At 43.8% G+C, this 20,795-nt stretch overlaps 1 protein-coding gene across 1 annotated transcript in view; it reads left to right on the forward strand.

The window, feature by feature from the left end:
- SMCHD1 (structural maintenance of chromosomes flexible hinge domain containing 1) overlaps positions 1 to 20,795 on the forward strand; it is a 359,476-nt gene that overhangs the window by 63,396 nt on the left and 275,285 nt on the right. The window contains exon 10 of the mRNA XM_044293563.1: positions 15,130 to 15,340. Within this exon, the coding sequence (XP_044149498.1) occupies positions 15,130 to 15,340 (211 nt within the window). The remainder of the gene's footprint in view (positions 1 to 15,129; positions 15,341 to 20,795) is intronic.

Raw genomic sequence — 20,795 nt, forward strand, 5'->3', positions numbered from 1 at the left:
TGGGCCATAATTCCCAAAAATATGTTTGGTGCAAAAACAACACTGCACATCACCAAAAGAACACCTTACCCGCAGTGAAGCATGGTGGTGGCAGCATCATGCTTTGGGCATGTTTTTCTTCAGCTGGAACTGGGGCCTTAGTTAAGCTAGAGGGAATTATGAACAGTTCCAAATACCAGTCAATATTGGCACAAATCCTTCAGGCTTCTGCTAGAAAGCTGAACATGAAGAGGAACTTCATCTTTCAGCATGACACCGACCCAAAGCATACATCCAAATTAACAAAGGAATGTCTTCACCAGAAGAAGATTAAAGTATTGGAATGGCCCAGACCTGAATCAAATAAAAAATCTGTGGGGTGATCTGAAGAGGGCTGTGCACAGAAGATGCCCTCACAATCTGACAGATTTTGAGTGTTTTTGCAAAGAAGAGTGAGTAAAGTCAAAATGTGCCATGCTGATAGACACATACCCAAAAAGATTGAGTGCTGTAATAAAATCAAAAGGTGCTTCAACAAAGTATAAGTTTAAGGGTGTGCACACTTATGCAACCATATTATTTTGTTTTTATATTTTTTCTTCCCTCTACCTAAAAGATTTCAGTTTGTTTTTCAATTGAGTTGTACAGTTTATAGGTCACAGTAAAGGTGGAAAAAGTTCTGAAATGATTTATCTTTGTCTCATTTTTTTTACATCACAGAAACCTGACATTTTAACAGTGGTGTGTAGAATTTTTATATCCACTGTATGTGTTCACAGCTTGTCACCCATATACAGATCTCATTGTAACAGCCTATAGATTTCTTTTACCAGCAATCTCTGTATATATATATGTAAAGAACATTTAGATCACATCTCTGCTTCCTGTGATGTCATTACTGATGTCACAGGTTTCCCCAGCAACCAATCAAATTAAGGAAACCATGGTTCTGTGCAACATTATGTTCAGGGGTTTTCTCACAGGGAACTGACTATTTCAGTTCTCTACCATAGTAAATGATCCTACTGATGGCACTGTGTGCATGGACACTGCCATTAGACTCATCTCATAAATACTGGGCAGAGGGCACATGAACCCGTACATTATCATGTTAATTTTATTCAGAAACATCCATGGAGGGTCAAATGCAGACCACCCAGACGTATATAGCCAGCAGGTGGTCTGTAAGTGTTTAAAGGGGTAAGAAAACGAAAATGCTTAAATATGACTTTATTATAAATATATTCCCAAATATCTTTCATTAGTTATGATGGCTTGTTTATGATGGCTTGCAATCATTAAGGCCCCCTTCACACGGGCGTCAGGGGTGAGGGCCGGATGCAATGCAGGCGCGCTCAGGGAAACTGAATGTGGTACCCAGACCCGAACCCGGACTTCTTAATTGAAGTTCGGGTTTGGTGTTTTGTAGATTTTATTATTTTCCATTATAACATGGTTATAATGGAAAATAATAACATTCTTTAACCCCTTAAGGACCGGGTCATTTTTCACCTTAAGGACCAGACAGATTTTTGCAAATCTGACATGTCACTTTATGTGATGATAACTTTAAAACACTTTTACTTATCCAGGCTATTCTGAGATTGTTTTCTCGTCAGACATTGTACTTCACCACAGTGGTAAATTTGAATCAAAATATTTCATTTTTATTTATAAAAAAAATACCACATTTACCGAAAATTTTGAAAAATTCGCAACTTTCCAAATTTCAGTTTCTATGCTTTTAAAACAGAATTATATCTTATATAATAGTTATTACTTTACATTTACCATATGTCTATTTTATGTTTGGATCATTTAGTGAATGCCATTTTATTTTTTGGGGACGTTAGAAGGCCTATAAGTTTAGAAGCAAATCTTGAAATTTTTTCTGAAAATTTCCAAAACCCACTTTTTAAGGACCAGTTCAGGTCTGGTCACTTTGTGAGGCTTACATAATAGAAACCACCTAAAAATGACCCCATTTTAGAAACTACACCCCTCAAGGTATTAAAAACGGATTTTACAAACGCTGTTAACCCTTTAGGTGTTCCACAAGAATTAATTGAAAATGGAGATGAAATTTCAGAATTTCACTTTTTTGGCAGATTTTCCTTATTTTTTTTTCTTCCCGCTAACAAAGCAAAGGTTAACAGCCAAACAAAACTCAACAGTTTTTGCCCTGATTCTGTAGTTTACATAAACACCCCATATGTGGTCGTAAACTGCTGCATGGCCACATGGCAGTGCGCAGAAGGAAAGTAATGCCATATGGTTTTTAGAAGGCAGATTTTGATGGACTGGTTTCTTGCTCATATCATTGGGGGACACAGCACCATGGGTATAGCTGCTTGCTGCCACTAGAAGGTGACACTATAAAAAGACTTAGCTCCTCCCCTGCAGGCTATACCCCCTCCAACCTGGAGAGAGCATGTCTGTTTTTAGCTTAGTGTCTGTAGGAGGCAGACCTCCCTGCCTTATGCAGGGCGGCTTCCTTTGTTGATTTTTTTATTTTTCCCTTTTATGTTTGGGAAACAGAGTTGCCCAGCCTCTCTGTTGTCCCGGGGAGCAGGACCGGTGTCGGATTCCTTCACCGCCCGACCTCCCCTCAAAAAGAGAATCCAGGGCAGCCCAGCTCCCCTGCTTCCCGCCAGCCAAGGAGCCACCTAGGTCCGTCAAAGAAAAAGACCCTCTTGCTATACTGGACTCCTGCCACTCCGGTGCCAGCTGCTGAGGAGGTGACCCTGCTGGAAAAGGTGACCTTGTGGGTCCACTTAGGGAGGGTGAAGAGGAAGATGGGTTGAGTACACAAGACTAGGTAAGTATGTTTAACCCTCTTCCCCCTCCTTCCCTCTTTGGCAGCAATCGTTTTCAAGGGTTCTATAGGGTTAACAAGCACCAGGTTCCGGTGCTAGGCGCAAACTCTTCCAGCCTAGCTTCCCCCTCCCCTAAAAGGCCGTCCCCTGGTCCTCAAAGCAGGCAGCCACCTTCCTGGCCAGCCACCTCTTTGAGGGCCGCACCGGATTATCTGGGGTTTCTATCTGCAGTGCAATGTGCTTTTAGGTTGAAGAATTTAACCCCTTCCTGCCTCTTTTATAAGGGGTTTTAGGGGAGGGGGAAGCTAGGTGGGAAGAGTTTGCGCCTAGCACCGGAACCTGTTTTATAAAAAAAAAAATATATGCATCCATACAAGTCCTGCCCTCATCACCGCAGGACCACCCTGTCTGTGTGGTACTAGACTGTGCCCGTGTCCTATCCCGGACAGAGGAGGACCTCTCATAGTTTCCCAATCCGCCCTCCAGGGTCGTTTGGTTGATAATTCTCCATCTTCGCAAATCCAGTGGAGGATCTCTGGAAGTTCCCAATCCACCCTCCGGGGTCGTTTGGTTGATAAAGCACCGCCTGCGCAATCCGGTGGATGGACCTCTAGAAGTTCACATTCCACCCCTATGCAACTGCCATGGGCAAGATTTTGAGAGTTAGAACTGCGCACAAGTGGGCCAGAGCAGGTATTATTTCCTCCTCGGTCACCTCCACACCCCCACCCCTCCTCCCTAGGGTCACGCTCAGATGCACTCTCCCTCCTTGGAGAGGTTCTGTCCGTAGGCGTTCCCCCTTCCGTAGGTGGCGGAAATGCATTTCCACTGGGTACAGTATGTACCGTATGCATTAGCCTCTTCCATAGGTAGCGTTATGGCATTATCACTGGTTACAGTGTTTACAGTATGCATTACCCCCTTACATACTGTAGGTGGAGTAATTGCACTGCCACCGGGTACATGACTCGCCATATGCATTACCCCATTCCATAAGCGACATCATTTCTCTACCATTGGATTCCGTTCATGCCGTGTGCATTTCTCCCTTCCATAGGTAGTGAACTTGTACTACCTCGGGATACAGTACTTGCCGTATGCATTACCCCCCTTCATAGGTGGAGTAATTGCACTACTATTGAGTGCAGTGCTTGCCGTAGGCATTGCCCCCTTCTGTTGGTGGGGTAATTACACTACCGTTGGATACGGTTCTGATTGTCTCGCTACCCTCTTCCTTAAGTGGGGTATTGCACTACCACTGGATGCTATTTCATCAGTCGTATTGCCATCACAATGCTTCTTGTTGCATTACCCCGTTCCACTAGTGATCCGCTAACAGGGGGATAACTATGCATCTCGGGATGCTGCAATTCGACTACGCCACGGCTCTAGATGCCTTAGCTTCTTTCACAAGTGGGGCGTGGCAAGAGTCGGTACCCGCTGTTGCCCTGTACTCTTCATCTAGTGGTATATGGGTGCTGCCAGTGGATACTGTGGCTATTTCCATGTTGTATCCTTCTTTTCTTTTCGGTGCTGGTTTGGGGCATGAATATGACAACCTCTGTCCTCTCAGGGGGTTACCCAGCAATACTTTGTGTCCTAGAGACCCCCATCTCCACAGGCCTCCACCTTTCCAGTCGGTCATGGTATTTGTCCTCAACAATATGTAGTGCGTACGCCATTGCTCATAATATTGTGATTACGTTCCAGCGAGTCGAGTGTTGCGCTGACTCTGTATTCTCTATCCACCACTCCTCCTTATCTGGGAAAGTAGTTATTCTGGCACTCTGGTTTAGCTACTACAGCGTGTTCTCCTCAGCAGGTGCAGTTTTTACGCTAGTGCTAGAGTTCGTATTCGCTGCAGTGGGTCATCCCCCTCAGGTAGGGGTTCTACCCTGATGCTTGCTTTGGCGGTTGCTCCTGTTCAGCGCCCTTCCCTGGTGCATTGTTTAAGGTTAGCTCTACTTAACTGGGGCAGTATGGTACCATGGCTTCTACTGGATGGCCGCAGGCCTCCCCCTCAGCTTTGCACTAGCGGGGCATGCTGTGGCTACTACTGTATGAGGGGTCTTTGCATTGCCACTACATACTATGGTTCCTTCTGCACAGCTCCTTCGTCAGGTGGCAGATTCTTCTAGCACTGAATTTGGTGGCCTCTGCTGTGTGGCCCCCTCCTCATCTGGAGTATGGTGCTAGCAATAGACTTGTGGCTCCTCTTGCATGGCTTCCTCTTTAGACGAAGTATGGCACTGCCACTAGGTCCTGTGGCTACTTCTGTATAGCGCCAGTCTCAGATGGGGTATTGGATTTAGCTCTAGCCTCTTTTTTTATTTTATTTTTTCTCCTTCCGTCTTTTTCCCTCTGTGGCTCAGGGTTCACGGCCACCCAACAAGCATTGGTGGCTCCTACGTTACTACTTTCCCCTTGTCTGCATTTGCACAGGGTATTGGTTCTGTGACCCTCTCTTTCCAGCCATGTTCTCGAACCCGGCTGGTGGGCTGTGGCACCTAACACTTCCCTCCTTCTACGGGTGAATCCTTTACATTTGGTCCTGGGTGTGCTACCTGTATCTACAATTACCTCTCTTAAGACATGAGTAATGACTATGTCATGTCAGTCCGATGGTGGTCATACTTTCTCACTGCCCATTCCGTTGGTAGACTGCGAGACTCGCCACGCCAGGCAGAGCAGGGTTGCTGTCACGCCTTGCCACCTGGAACGGAACACCCTTTCTACTTCTTGTTCCTCCTCTAGCTGAATAGGTGCCTGCCTCCCCCTTCTGTCTACCTGGCCAGTAGCCATGCGTGGTACTGCTCTGGAATCCCATCACTATTTTTTCCTATGTGACCAGTGTTTCTCGGGTACGATTGGGGCGTTGGACGTCGTCTTCGCACTCCATCCGGCAGGAGTATTTCTCTCATCTTGGTCCTTGTTCAATTTTCCCCGTCAGGCAGCGTTGCCACACTGTCAATATATGGTCGCTGACAAGGCTTCCCACCGTCAGTGATTTTCACATCGGCTTTGCTTCCAATGTATTGGTTCTTTGGCCTGCGGTTGGGCATGCCTGATTCTGGCGTTTTTCTCTGTGGTTTATCAACCAGCTTCCTAGAGAGAGTTTCTCTTTAGCAGAGGAGGATCCTGCGGTCCTGGGATTTTGGTTCTTCTTCCAGGGTTAGTGCCAGGTGGCGTTTCAGTGAGGAACATGACCTCTCTGCGACATCTTCTTCCCCCCTTTTCTTCCTGGGAAGGTGGCGTTTCTGGGGGCGGGCTCATCCATCCGGCGAATTTCGAGTTGGTAGCGCCTTTCTTGTACATACTTTTTTTCGTCTCATGCACCCACTCAAGGCAGTGCTTCGCCCAAGACATTGTTTTCCCTTCTTTTTTCCTTCTCCCTCGCATCTAGAGACCGAGCGCTCCATCAGCCATGGGATTCGGGCTCGAAGGTTTGCTTGTCCATGACCAGCTCTTTCCGCAGTACAGACTCTTACCTAGTTATTCCTGGAGGTCCTTGTAAAGGCTCGACGGCCTCCAAGGGGACGTTTCCAGGTGTATTTGTTTGACAATTGCTGAGGCATTCCGCTCCCGTGGCAAGGCACCGCCCAGCGAAGTTACGGTACACCCGACGTTCGGCGCTTTTTGGGTTCATCTCCACCATGCATCAGCTTCACAGTTGTATAAAGCAGCGTCTTGGTCTTCCTGGCACACGTTCACCAAGTTTTACCAGGTGCTTTTCTAGGCATTTCCAGTTGCTGCTCCGGGCCGCAAGGTCTCGCAGGCAGCAGTGTATTAAGCATTCTCGAGGGCGTTTTTTCCATGGGCGTGTGATTTTATTATTTTTTTCCCTCCCCGCGGACTGCTTTGGGACGTCCCACGATCCTGTGTCCCCCAATGATACGAGTGAGAAAACGAGAATTTTGTGAACTCACCTTTAAAATCTCTTTCTCGCTTAGTTCATTGGGCGACACAGCACCAACCCAGTATTTATTATTATTGTTGGTTGTGTTAGTTGGTTGCCGGTCGGGTATTCAGCGCCAGCGTTTATTGCGTTTTATTTTCCTTTGCACTTGTTTCTACTGCTCCTACTGCTTGGGCACAAACTGACATGCTCTCTCCAGGCTGGAGGGGGTATAGCCTGCAGGGGAGCCTCCTAGTGGCAGCAAGCGGCTATACCCACAGTACTGTGTCCCCCAATGAACTAAGGGTACTTTCACACTAGCGTTTTTCTTTTCCGGCATTGAGTTCTATCAAAAGGGCTCAATGACGAAAAAGAACTGATCATGTATATCCCCATGCATTCTAAATGGAGAGTAATCCGTTCAGGATGCATAAGGATGTCTTCAGTTCAGTCATTTTGACTGATCAGGCAAAAGATTAAATCGCAGTATGCTATGCTTTTATCTCCGGCGAAAAAAAACTGAAGACTTGCCTGAATGCCGGTATTTGATCCGGCATTTATTTCCATAGGAATGTATTAGTGCCGGATTCAACATTCAAAGTAAGGTGAAAAAAAGGTGAAAAAAATAAATGCCGCATACGTTTTGCCGGATAACACTGGAAAGACGGATCCGTCATTTTAATGCATTTTTCTGACTGATCAGGCATTTTTAAGACTGATCAGTCTTACTAATGCCATCAGTTGGCATACGTTTTTTGCCGGATCCGGCAGGCAGTTCCGGCGATGGAACTACTTGACGGATCGATCACTCTGCCGCAAGTGTGAAAGTAGCCTAAGCAAGAAAGAGATTTTACAGGTGAGTTCACAAAAATCTCAATTTTTTTTTACACCATGTCCCATTTGAAGCCCCCCCTGAGGCACCCCCTAGAGTAGAAATTCCAACAAAGTGACCCCATTTTAGAAACTACACCCCTCAAGGTATTCAAAACTGATTTTACAAACTTTGGTAACCCTTTAGGTGTTCCACAGGAATTAATTGAAAATGGATATAAAATTTCAGAATTTCACTTTTTGGGCAGATCTTCCATCTTAATAATTTTTTTCCGCTAACAAAGCAAGGATTAACAGCCAAACTAAACTCAATATTTATTGCCCTGATTCTGTAGTTTACAGAAACACACCATATGTGGTCAAAAACTGCTGTATGGCCACACGACAGGGCGCAGCAGGAAAGGAATGCCATATGATTTTTGGAGGGCATATTTTACTGGGATAATTTTAACTTGCCATGTCACATTTGAAGACCCCCTGTTGCACCCCTAGAGTAGAAACTACAAAAAAGTGACCCCATTTTGGAAACTACGGGATAAGGTGGCAGTTTTGTTTGTAGTATTTTAGGGTATAGATAATTTTTGGTTACTCTATATTAGACTTTTTGTGAGGCAATAATATGTATACTTTTTTTAATTTAAGTTTTATATACTAATATCATTTTTGAAACAAAAAGAAAAATCATGTCTTAGTGTTGCCATATTTATTTTTTCTTTTGGGCGATTCCCTTAGGTAGGCTATCATTTTAGCGGGATCAGATGACTGTTTGATAGTTTTTTTTTTTGTTTTTTTTTATGGTGGTCACATGAGGGGTTAGGTCATGTGGTATTTATATAGCGCTGGTTGTTACAGACACGGCGATACCTAATATGTATACTTTTTAAAAAAAAAAATTACATTTAACTCAATAAAAGCATTTTAGAAACAAAAAAAAAATCATGTTGTAGTGTCTCCATAGTCTGAGAGGCATATTTTTTATTAATTTTTTGGATGATTATCCTATGTAGGGGCTCATTTTTTGCGGGATGAGGTGACGGTTAGATTGGTACTATTTTGGGGGGCATTCGCCTTTTTGATCGCTTGTTGTTGCACTTTTAGTGATGTAAGGTGACAAAAATGGCTTTTTTGACACAGTTTTTATTTTTTAGGTTGTCTATCATACGGGATGGATCATGTACTACCTTTTATAGAGCCGGTCGTTACAGACGTGGCGATACCTAATATGTGTGGGTTTTTTTCTTTCTTTTTTTAACTTGAAACTTTTTTTTTTTACATAAAACAGTTTTTTAACTTTTTTTTCAAACTTTATTTCTGTTCCACTCTGTGACTTCAACTTTTGGGGGTCTGATCCCCTCTGAAATGCATTACAATACATCTGTATTGTAATGCATTGCCTGTTCGTGTACTACAGTGAGTAATACACTAACAGGTTAACTAGGAGACCCAGCCTGAGGCTGGATCTCCTGGGCACCCGTAGAAGGCAGGTCCCGATGCCGTGCAAGGCGTTGGGCACACGGCATCGGGCTGCCTTCAGACACATCGAGTCCCAGCCACAGCAGTGCGGGGACTCGATACACTCCCTCACCCGCCGCAAACCACTTTTATGTAGCGGACCGCGGCATAGAAGGGGTTAATCCGCTGGCATCGGCTTTTACAGCAATGCCGGTGGATTCAGCAGAGGCCCGGCTACCAGGGACTGCCGGACCCCTGCAGTGATCGGGCGCGCACCGCTCCAGTGCCCACCCGATCAGCCCGCCGTGCATGTGCAGCAGAATGCATTCTGGCAATGCATCCCCCGCCCTTCATGCACAGCGTTTTGCGTTAAGTTGTTAATACCCAATGCTAAGTATAATGTCAATTGAGGGTTAAACCTGCAAAAGGACCTTTGCTGACGTCATCGCACTCACCAGGTGTTGAGCGCGTTGACGTCAGTGCAGGTCCTGCTGAATGAAGATAGAAGGACCTTGTTATTTAAGTTATGTTTTTATTTTTTAACTCGGAATTGACATTTGACTTGGCATTCTGTATTAAAGAATGCTATTATTTCCATTATAACCATGTAATAATGGAAAATAATGTAAATGGAGTCCCGGATCATACATCTCCTAAGCAACCATGCGTGAAAATTGTACCGCATCCGCACTTTTCACACACCCCTATTCATTTCTATGGGGCCTGCGTTGCTTGAAAAACGCAGAATATAGCACATGATGCAATTTTCACGCAATGCACAAGTGATGCGTGAAAACATTGCTCATGTACACAGCCCCATTGAAATGAATGGGTCAGGATTCAGTGCAGGTGTAATGCGTTCATCTTACGCATTGCAATCATGCGGAAAACTCGCTCGTGTGAAAGGGACCTAAGAGACGTAAAATAGCCGCCGTCCTATTAGTGCATACACAAAATATAGGGGTGAACGAATTGACTTTGGATGAAACATCCGAAGTAGATTCGCATAAAACTTTGTTTCAATACTGTACTAAGCGAGTGCTCTGTACAGTATTAGAATGTGTTGGCTCTGAGATATCACATAATAACTTCATAAATTGATTTCTACTGTAAAAAAACATTTCCTAAACTCTGGTTCGGGTTCCAAGTGCTACCTTGGAACCGAACCAGAGTTCGGTAGATGGTTTTAATAATAAACGTATTAATCATGGTAAGTGTGGGATTCACTAAAATGTAACTTTTATTGAAATGTCAATAAAAACAGGGGATGAACACCGTGACAGCAAATAGCAAATAGTAGGCACGTTGGGTGGCACTAACCAAAGTGCTCCACAAAAAAGTGGCATGTGGAAACCACCATGTGTATAATGTCGCCACCCCCACTCTGTAACCAATTAGGGATGTGGGAAAATGCGTCCCAGTATCAGATTGCCTTCATTAGCCTGGAATGGTAATCCAGGTGCAACTATGGAGAGCTGAGATGGGAATCACATTGAAACTAATCACCCGCAGCTGATGCTACCCTGGCAAACGGAGAACTAGGAAACATTAGTTACCACGGGGGAAAGAAAAAAATGTTCATGAGGTGCCAAGTGTGTATACGAGCCAATATGTCCCGGTACAAGCATATATGACCCTATATATTTAGTTTACAGGAATAAGGGGGTCCTGATAATGCTAAACATAGATAAACAGAGCACATGCTGACTGATACACACCATAAGGCACATTAAGTTTGAACGGGGGGATGCATACACCAGGTCAACACTCATTGATCACATGACTGTCGCCCATTTGTACAGCAGTCTATTCAATGAAACTGAGGTATGATATGTGGTCATTCATCCCGTTAGGGTGAAGGGTTCCCAATTTAACGGTCCATTGGGCCTTTTTTTTTTTTTTTTTTTTTTGACGGACCCTCTCATCCAGGTTGCTCTTTCTAGGAGAGGGTCTGACAATCTCTATCCCCTGAAAACAGATATACCCTGAGTGACAGGTGTTGACATGACAGGATCTGGAGTGTCCACTTTCTTTTTGATATCATTAATATGCTCCCCTATACGATGGTGAACCTCCTGAATCGTCTTCCCCACTTATTGGAACCCACAAACACATGTGGCCAAATAAACCAGGGCAGAGGATCGGCAGTTAATAAACGTCCGGATGGTGTATAATTTGCCAGTAACTGTCCTACCAAACTCAGGACCCCTTTTGATGGAATCACAGGCTATGCATCCGCCACAGCAAAACGTCCCTCTTGGGGGGTCTCCCAGCCATGTAGAAGAGACTGGAGACTGAAAATGGCTGTGGCAGAGGCGATCCTTAAGATTCCGGCCCCTCCGAAATGTAATCGCGGGTGTGGGGCCCCTCAAGTGACCGACATTAGGGTCCATCTGTAGAATCCCCCAGTGCTTGGTGATAATGTCACGTATGGCACCACTAGCCCCATCAAAGGTGGCAATTAGACGGACCTGCCCCTGGCTTTCATCTCGCTCCCGAGGATTTAATAATGCCTCACGGGTGCAGGATACCGAATGCTGATAGGCGGAGGTGAGTATGCCACGGGGGTATCCACGATTGATGAACCTGTTAGTCAGATCACCAGCCTTGGTCTGGAAATCTAAGAGAGAGGAATTAGTTGTGACACATACGGAGGAATTGTCCTTTAGGTATTCCTTTCTTCAAAGGATATGGATGGCAACTATCCCCGTGTAATAACGTATTTGTTGCCATATTTTTCCGATATAAACTGGTATGGATTTTGCCATCCTCCGTTTTAGAGAGGGGCTCTCACAAATTCATTGAACTTCTGAATGGTCCCATTCCAGAAGATCAATACATCATCGATTTATCTAACCCACATTATGATGTGTCCTGCCCAGCCTACCATCTCGTCGCCAAAACTACCTCCCTCTCCCACCAGCCCAGGTATAGGTTGGCATAAGACAGGGCACAGGGACTGCCCATGGCCACACCCCTGAGCTGGTGGTAGAAGCGACGATTGAATAAAAACACATTATGATGTAAGATAAACTCCAGCAGATTGATGACAAATTGGTTATGTGATGCAAATTCCGAGAACATCGAGACTTGCAAGGAGGATATTATCCTCGACGCTGAGGCCATCTATTTTATTCACGATCTACATGGAACCCCTCACGTAGGAGGGTAATGACAAAACAAATGGTCGCAGGATAGTGTCCACATAGGTGTTGACCTGGTGGGTGAGGCCGTTTGTGCCCGAAACAATTGGCCTTCCCCTCAGCGGATGCTGTCCTTTATGCACCTTGGGCAAACAGTAAAAGCAGGCAGTATGAGTGTAGTTAAGTAGTAAAACATCCAATACAGACTTACTTATCAGATGAGAAGCATAAGCTGAATTAAGAACATCCTTAAGTTGTTTTGAATGTTCTTCCATTGGATTTCTAGACAAGATCCCATAACATTCCCTGTTTTTCAGAATGTCCATACACATACTGATATATTGCTCTTGATCTAGCACCACAATATTGCCCCCCTTATCCGCCTGTTTAATGACCTGGATTACCATTCCAGGCTAATGGAGGCAATCTGATACTGGGACACATTTTCTCACATCCATGGTTACAGAGTGGGGGTGGCGACATTATACACATGGTGGTTTCCACATGCCACTTTTTTGTGGAGCACTTTGGTTAGGGCCACCCCACCTGCCTAATATTTGCTAGGGATTTTTAGGTCACGTTTGTCTTCCCCTGTTTTTATTGACATTTCAATAAAAGTTACATTTTAGCGAATCCCACACTCGCCGTGATTAATATTAGGGACGCTTCACCTTATCACCTATTATTTCTGTGAATTGTAATAAACTTATTACGTTCGGCTCATCGGATTCAATACATTCTAATACTGTACAGAGCGTTCACTCCGTACTGTATTGAAACAAAACTTTATGCGAATCGACTTTGGATGTTTCATCCAAAGTCGATTCGCTCATCCCTAGATTTTGTATCTACTAATAGGACGACGGCAATTTTATTTCTCTTGATGATTGGTCCCTGGAAAAAACAAAGCCATCATAACTAATGTTTCATCCGAAGTCGATTCGCTCATCGGTAACAAAATCTGTCCTAATCACACATGATAAGTTGAGCTAAAGAGCTGCCTCATCCTCCTCTTTGCTATACTTGTCAGGGATTATGATCCTGAATACAGATAAAATCTTCAGCTGAATCTCTGTAGGAAAGGAGTTCATGAGGAGACATGAAGTACAGAGAGGACAGACTGTGGTAATGTGGGGCTGTGGTAATGGAGACAGCCTACAAGTACTGCTGCTCATTACCACCCCCCCACCCTCCTCTCTGTACTTCATGTCTCCTCATGAACTGCATTCCTTCAGAGATTCAACTCAAGATCATATTAAACTGTATTCAGGATCATATTAAATCACCCAGACAAGTAGAGAGGAGGCTGAGGCCGTTTTTTAGCTCAATGTTGTGAAGTAACTTGTCCTGCTGTGTGATTAGGACAGGTTTTGTGTGCACTAATATTATGGCAGCCATTTTATTTCTCCTAATAATTGCTCCTGAGACAAAACAAGCTATTATAACTAATGAAAGGTATTTGGGGTTATATTTGTAATAAAGTAATATTTAAGTATTTTCATTTTCTTAATTCCTGGAGAACCCCTTTAAGGGTATTTCTGAAACGTTAAAATAGTAAAATAATGAATTGTCTAAGGCTACTATCATACTACCGTTGTTAGAATCCGGTGATATACCGGATCTGTATCATCCGGAATAACGTATCTGGTATTTAAATTTTTTCAAAGATCAAAAGTGAAACTAGCTCCTCCTATATCCTGGCGCATGCGCAGACTGGAAAACTGGATCCGGCGATGCAGCAATTTCCAGGACACTTTGTACCGGATCAGGCATTAATACATCTCTATGGAAATTAATGCCGGTATTGTTCTGGGATTTTGGCCGGAAAATATACTGCAGCAAGCTGCGGTATTTTGTCCAGTCAAATACCGTACAACGGACTGAACGGAAGACATCCTGATGCATGCTGAATGGATTGCTTTCCATTCAGAATGCATTAGGAAAAAACTGATGCGTTTTTTTCCGGTATTGAGACCCTTTACCGGATTACAATATCGGAAAAAAATAACGCCAGTGTGAAAGTACCCTAACATTACCAATTCTCCTGCCATGGAATATGATGTTATTCTGGATGAAATATTGCTGTAGTGAAAGGTTATTGGCTGCTGCAGTCATTGACTTGTGACATCTCCTGGTGCAGTTTTGCATACATTAAGAGAGAAGAAAATAGTTGGCGAGGTAAAGTTTATTATGTTAATATTTTACACCCATGCACATTTTTTTTATTTCTTTGAATCCCTAAAATATGACTTTTTAAACGTAACAGTACTGTGGGCTGCATTCATCTGGACAGTAGGAGACAAAGGGGGAGATTCATCGTCTCCCTGTGCCAGAAAAGTGGAGTTAAGAAGCCACAAACTGCTTGTTTGCAACTTAAAGATTAGTATGTAAGTGGTGTTTTTTATGTTGCCCTCGTCACGTTTCCAGAAGGGTGTAGCCAGCTGCAGCAACAATTTTATCTTCTTTTATGCCAGTTTTCCAGCACAAATGAACCCAGAGTTGCCGTTTCTGTTTAGTTGCATGGACTGCCACAGGATGTGCCTAATTTATGACTAGGCCTGCCTTAACATAAATTAGGCGCATCTTCTGGCAGCACAGGGGATATCAAGATTGTTGCTACCAGCGCCAGTCTTGAAATCTCCCCCAACTTTTTCTGCTCTGCATCCAAGTTATTGTCTGTAGTACAGGACCTGACACTATGTAATCCTACAACCTTTGCCCCTGCATTGCAGACATTAGCATGGATGCAAACCAGGACAGTTTGAGGGAAATTTTCATATGCAGTCTACAAAACTGGCCTTCATAAATAGAAGCCTTCATAAATACCCCGAGTTTTCTCCTACTGCATTGTTATTATAGCCTATAGCACTTACCACAACTGGTCCTTCCACAGCTAAAATTTTAAATACACTAATGCAATGATTTAGAGTAACAATTATTTTCCATGATCTGGCCATGTAATTGTTTTTCTTTTATAGCTGAAGGCACAGTTTAACTTTAAACTTCCTTACAGGTCTATATGTTTGAAAAAGCCAAAGTACCTAAAGCTCTCAATCTTCGAGAGATCAATGATGACATGCAGACTTTGTATATTAATTCTGCTGCTGATAGCTTTGAGTTTAAAGCTTTGGTTGAAAGAGAAGGTGTGGTAGAAGGAATAATACGCTACCATCCTTTTCTTTACGACAAAGAAACTTACCCAGAGGACCCGTATTTCTTATCAAGTAAGTTAATATTTTTATTTCATACACTTTCATCATTTAATAAAAGAACATGCTGAAATTAGGCGAGTCTGTTATTGCTAATCATTGGTGTAAGAGAACTTCAGTAAACACATAATAGATTTCTTTTCATTCAAAATATTATTTTTTATGATTTTCTCCCTGTGATAAATGTAAGGCTGAGTTCGGATCAGCCTTCAGCTTTTTCGTTCTTCTGCTCCCTTCTTTTGCTCTCTGCTGCAGAAGAACGGAAACGACAAATTCAGCACATAACTGAGCCGAACGGAGCCTACAGATCCCATAGACTATAATGGGGTCCGTTAGGTTTCCACTCAGAGGAAGATTTTTTGAAGCAAAGACAAAAGTTGTGTATGCAGGAATTGATAATGATGACTTATCGTCAGGTTACGTCATCATTAACTCATTGACGGGGATCTGAGTCCCGTTACTCGTTACTCCTGCCGATCAGCTGTTTCAGGGAGCAGGCTCCCGACAGCTTACCAGGCACAATGCTGTACATTGTACAAGGGCTGTGCTTGGTATTGCAGCTCAGCCCCATTCACTTGAATGGGGCTAAGCTGCTACTAGGTCATGTGACCAATGTACGTGATGTCACAAGGTCTTGGAAGAGGCCACGGAGCCCCCGTCCTCTTCATAACAGCTGGTCGGCGGAGGTCCCAGGAGGTGGATCCCTGTCCCATCTGATATTGATGACCTATCCTGAGGATAGGTCATCAATTTAAATTCATGGATAACATCTTTAAAGAGAGTGTGTGATCAGAAAATGACCTATTCTTTAAATCACATGTTTATGTTACACATTTTTTTTATTTTTTATTTTGGTGATTTTTACTTTTTCCATGTCACTATCTATATTTTAAAATGTATATAATCCTGCAATTTCACTCTGGCCCATAAGTCTAATAATAGTTGATCACTTCTGTACAGGTAACTTTTTAGTAGCTATTATCATTATTACCACATCACCACAGGCAGAATTACAATGACAAGTAACACCTATATAGGTAACACAGGATCCACCATTCACAGTAGGTGAAGTCACAGCTTATCCGCTCACTCCTGACCTCTGCACATGCCTAAACTCTCCCAGTTAAGTCAGTGGGATCCCACCCTGTCCATTGTGTTTATGGGTCATTTAGCTGCAACCAAGACAGGATGCTGTAATATATTCAGTGGCCTAGTGGTCACTGTGAAAACTGTAGGATTATATGCATTTCTTTTAAATACAGTGAAATGGAAAAATACAAAAAACAAATATAAAAAACAAAACAATTTTTTGGTATAAAAATATGATTTAAACTTGTCATTTTCTGATAACACATTCCATTTAAATAAAATCTTTGAAAAAAAAACATTTCTTCTTTTGCATCACCATTAGGAGCGAGACTTCACTTAATAACTTCATAAATTAATTTGTACTGTAAAAAAAACATTTCTCGAACTTGGGTTCGGTTCCAATGTTTTTTTTTTTACAGTACTCCTGCTCCTTACAGTATTGGAACAAAGGTTTTAGGCCTCTTTCACACGAGCGTGACGGATTAGGTCTGGATACGTTCATGGTGTGTTCAGTGAAACTCTCACCATTTTGCAAGTTTAGTTCAGTTTCAAGTTCAGTCAGTGAAGTTTCGAGTTCAGTTTAGAGTAAAGTAAATAAATTTTGAGTTCAGTTTCAAGTTCAGGCAGTTTTGTCTGCAATTGCGTTCAGTTTTTTCCGAAAAAACAAAACAAAACGCTAATGTACACAAACCCATTGAAATGAATGGGCCAGGATTCAGTGCGGGTGCTATGCGTTCACGTCATGGTATTGCACCTCGTGTGAAAGGGGCCTTATGTGAATTGACTTCGGATGTTTCATCCAAAGCCGATTCGCTTATCTCTAATCACTATATTCTGACCTCCATAACATTATATACAGTCAGGTATAAATATTGAGACATCAACACAATTCTAACATTTTTGGCTTTATACACCACCACAATGGATTTGAAATGAAGCGAACAAGATGTGCTTTAACTGCAGACTGTCTACTTTAATTTGAGGGTATTTAAATCCAAATCAGGTGAACGGTGTAGGAATTACGACAGTTTGCTTACGTGCCTCCCACTTGTTAAGGGTCGAAAAGTAATGGGACAATTGGATTCTCAGCTGTTCTATGGCCAGGTGTGTGTTATTCCCTCATTATCCCAATTACAATGAGCAGCTAAAAGGTTCAGAGTTCATTTCAAGTGTGCATTCGTAATCTGTTGCTGTCAACTCTCAAGATGAGATCCAAAGAGCTGTCACTATCAGTGAAGCAAGCCATCATTAGGCTGAAAAAACAAAACAAACCCATCAGAGAGAGATGGTGGTGGTATATAGAGCCAAAAATGTTAGAATTCTGTCGTTGTCCCAATATTTATGGACCTGACTGTGTGTGTGTGTTCGTTTGTGTGTGTGTGTGTGTGTATATGTATGTGTATGTGTATATATATATATATATATATATATATATATAGTACAGACCAAAAGTTTGGACACACCTTCTCATTCAAAGAGTTTTCTTCATTTTCATGACTATGAAAATTGTAGATTCACACTGAAGGCATCAAAACTATGAATTAACACATGTGGAATTATATACATAACAAAAAAGTGTGAAACAACTAAAAATATGTCATATTCTAGGTTCTTCAAAGTAGCCGCCTTTTGCTTTGATTACTGCTTTGCACACTCTTGGCATTCTCTTGATGAGCTTCAAGAGGTAGTCACCTGAAATGGTCTTCCAAAAGTCTTGAAGGAGTTCCCAGAGATGCTTAGCACTTGTTGGCCCTTTTGCCTTCACTCTGCGGTCCAGCTCACCCAAAACCATCTCGATTGGGTTCAGGTCCGGTGACTGTGGAGGCCAGGTCATTGACTGTGGAGGTGTGTTTGGGGTCATTGTCCTGTTGAAAAATAAATGGTGGTCCAACTAAACGCAAACCGGATGGAATAGCATGCCGCTGCAAGATACTGTGGTAGCCATGCTGGTTCAGTATGCCTTCAATTTTGAATAAATCTCCAACAGTGTCACCAGCAAAGCACCCCCACACCATCACCCCTCCTCCTCCATGGTTCACTGTGGGAACCAGGCATGTAGTGTCCATCTGTTCACCTTTTCTGCGTCGCACAAAGACACGGTGGTTGGAACCAAAGATCTCAAATTTGGACTCATCAGACCAAAGCACAGATTTCCACTGGTCTAATGTCCATTCCTTGTGTTCTTTAGCCCAAACAAGCCTCTTCTGCTTGTTGCCTGTCCTTATCAGTGGTTTCCTAGCAGATATTCCACCATGAAGGCCTGATTCACGCAGTCTCCTCTTAACAGTTGTTCTAGAGATGTGTCTGCTGCTAGAACTCTGTGTGGCATTGACCTGGTCTCTAATCTGATCTGCTGTTAACCTGCAATTTCTGAGGCTGGTGACTCGGATGAACTTATCCTCCGCAGCAGAGGTGACTCTTGGTCTTCCTTTCCTGGGGTGGTCCGCATGTGAACCAGTTTCTTTGTAGCGCTTGATGGTTTTTGTGACTGTACTTGGGGACACTTTCAAAGTTTTCCCAATTTTTTGGACTGACTGACCTTAATTTCTTAAAGTAATGATGGCCACTTGTTTTTTTTTTACTTAGCTGCTTTTTTCTTGCCATAATACAAATTCTAACAGTCTATTCAGTAGGACTATCAGCTGTGTATCCACCTGACTTCTCCACAACGCAACTGATGGTCTCAACCCCATTTATAAGGCAAGAAATCCCACTTATTAAACCTGACAGGGCACACCTGTAAAGTGAAAACCATTTCAGGTGACTACCTCTTGAAGCTCATCAAGAGAATGCCAAGAATGTGCAAAGCAGTAATCAAAGCAAACGGTGGCTACTTTGAAGAACCTAGAATATGACATATTTTCAGTTGTTTCACACTTTCTTGTTATGTATATAATTCCACATGTGTTAATTCATAGTTTTGATGCCTTCAGTGTGAATCTACAATTTTCATAGTCATGAAAATAAAGAAAACTCTTTGAATGAGAAGGTGTGTCCAAACTTTTGGTCTGTACTGTATATATATACATATATATATATATATATATATATATATATAATAAAAAAGCGAGCAGCACTCCAAACGTAATAAAGTAGAAAAGGATAATTTCTCGCTCGTATCATTGGCGGGACCCAGGACTGTGGATATAGCTGCTGCTGCCACTAGGAGGCAACACTAGGCTGAAAAGTGATAACACCTCCCCTGCCGGCTATACCCCCTCAAGCCTGAAGAGAGCATATCATTTTTTAGCTTAGTGTCGTAGGAGGCAGACCTCCCTGCTTGCAGGGCGGCTTCCTTTTGTTATTTTTCCTTTCTTCCCTTTTTAGGTATGGGAAGCAGAGTTGCCTAGCAGGAGAGCAAGACCGGTGTCTGTTTCCCTCCCCACAGAAAAAAAGGTGGACTAGGGCAGCCTCCGCTCCCCTGCTTCCTGCCAGCCAAAGGGTCACCTGGTTCTGTGAAGACCCTCCCGCCATACCAGTCTCCTGCCACCGGGTGCCCGCTGCTGAGGAGGTGACCCTGCTGGTCTGTTAAGGGAGGGTGAAGAGAAGAGGATGAAGATGGGGTGAGTAATCGGGAATGGGTGAGTATTTTTCCCCCCTCCCTTCTGTCGCCGGGTCTCGCCGTTCTCAGGGTCCACGGGGGTGTCCCCCTTCCCATCCTTTTTATTCTAGTATGGGCCCCTGCTGGGTCTCAGCACAGGCGTCCACTAAGTGGGTAGGCCGAACAACTGATGCTATTTCCTCAGAACACCACGGGGAGCTCTTACAGAGGATCCCTCGCTCCTCTGGTGGCCACCACTGCGCTGGCCGACCACCGCACTTTAGGCCCCGGCTTCTCTTGTGTTTACCTGCGTTTCAGGTTGCGCCCTCTCTGGGCTCGCTATCAGGTCACCAGTGGGGTCCTCGTGGTCGTTTCCAACAAGCGGGCGGCCACCCGCTCCGGGTCCCTTCCCCCCCCCCCCCCCCCTCCCCCGGCCGACCGGAAGTGCATTTAGGTCGGCCACGGGTAGCTAATTTAGACAGCGACTTCCCAGGAAACGTAGGCCGCAAGTTGCCACCTACGGCTATGACGAGGGGGACGGGGTTGTGCTTCCCGCCGAGGCTCTGTGGGAGGACCCTTTGCTTCCCCCGCTGTTCAGGCTCCCTCAAGCTCCACTGAGATCACTGGACCTGCACTCACCTGCAAACTGGTAGGACGGTTACCCCCCTCTCCAGCCTTGAGACCGCTATTGGTTTGGGTCAGCAGCCATGTCAGAACCCACCAGCAACCCTCGCATACCACCAGCCACCACATATTATGCACTATATGTGCGCCTCGCCAAACACACCGCCATTCCCGTGGCTGACTGCTCATCCCTCCAGGATCCCATAGATCGCTGAA

Source organism: Bufo gargarizans, chromosome 5 (genome assembly GCF_014858855.1).
Source record: "Bufo gargarizans isolate SCDJY-AF-19 chromosome 5, ASM1485885v1, whole genome shotgun sequence".
Taxonomy (NCBI): Eukaryota; Metazoa; Chordata; class Amphibia; order Anura; family Bufonidae; genus Bufo; species Bufo gargarizans.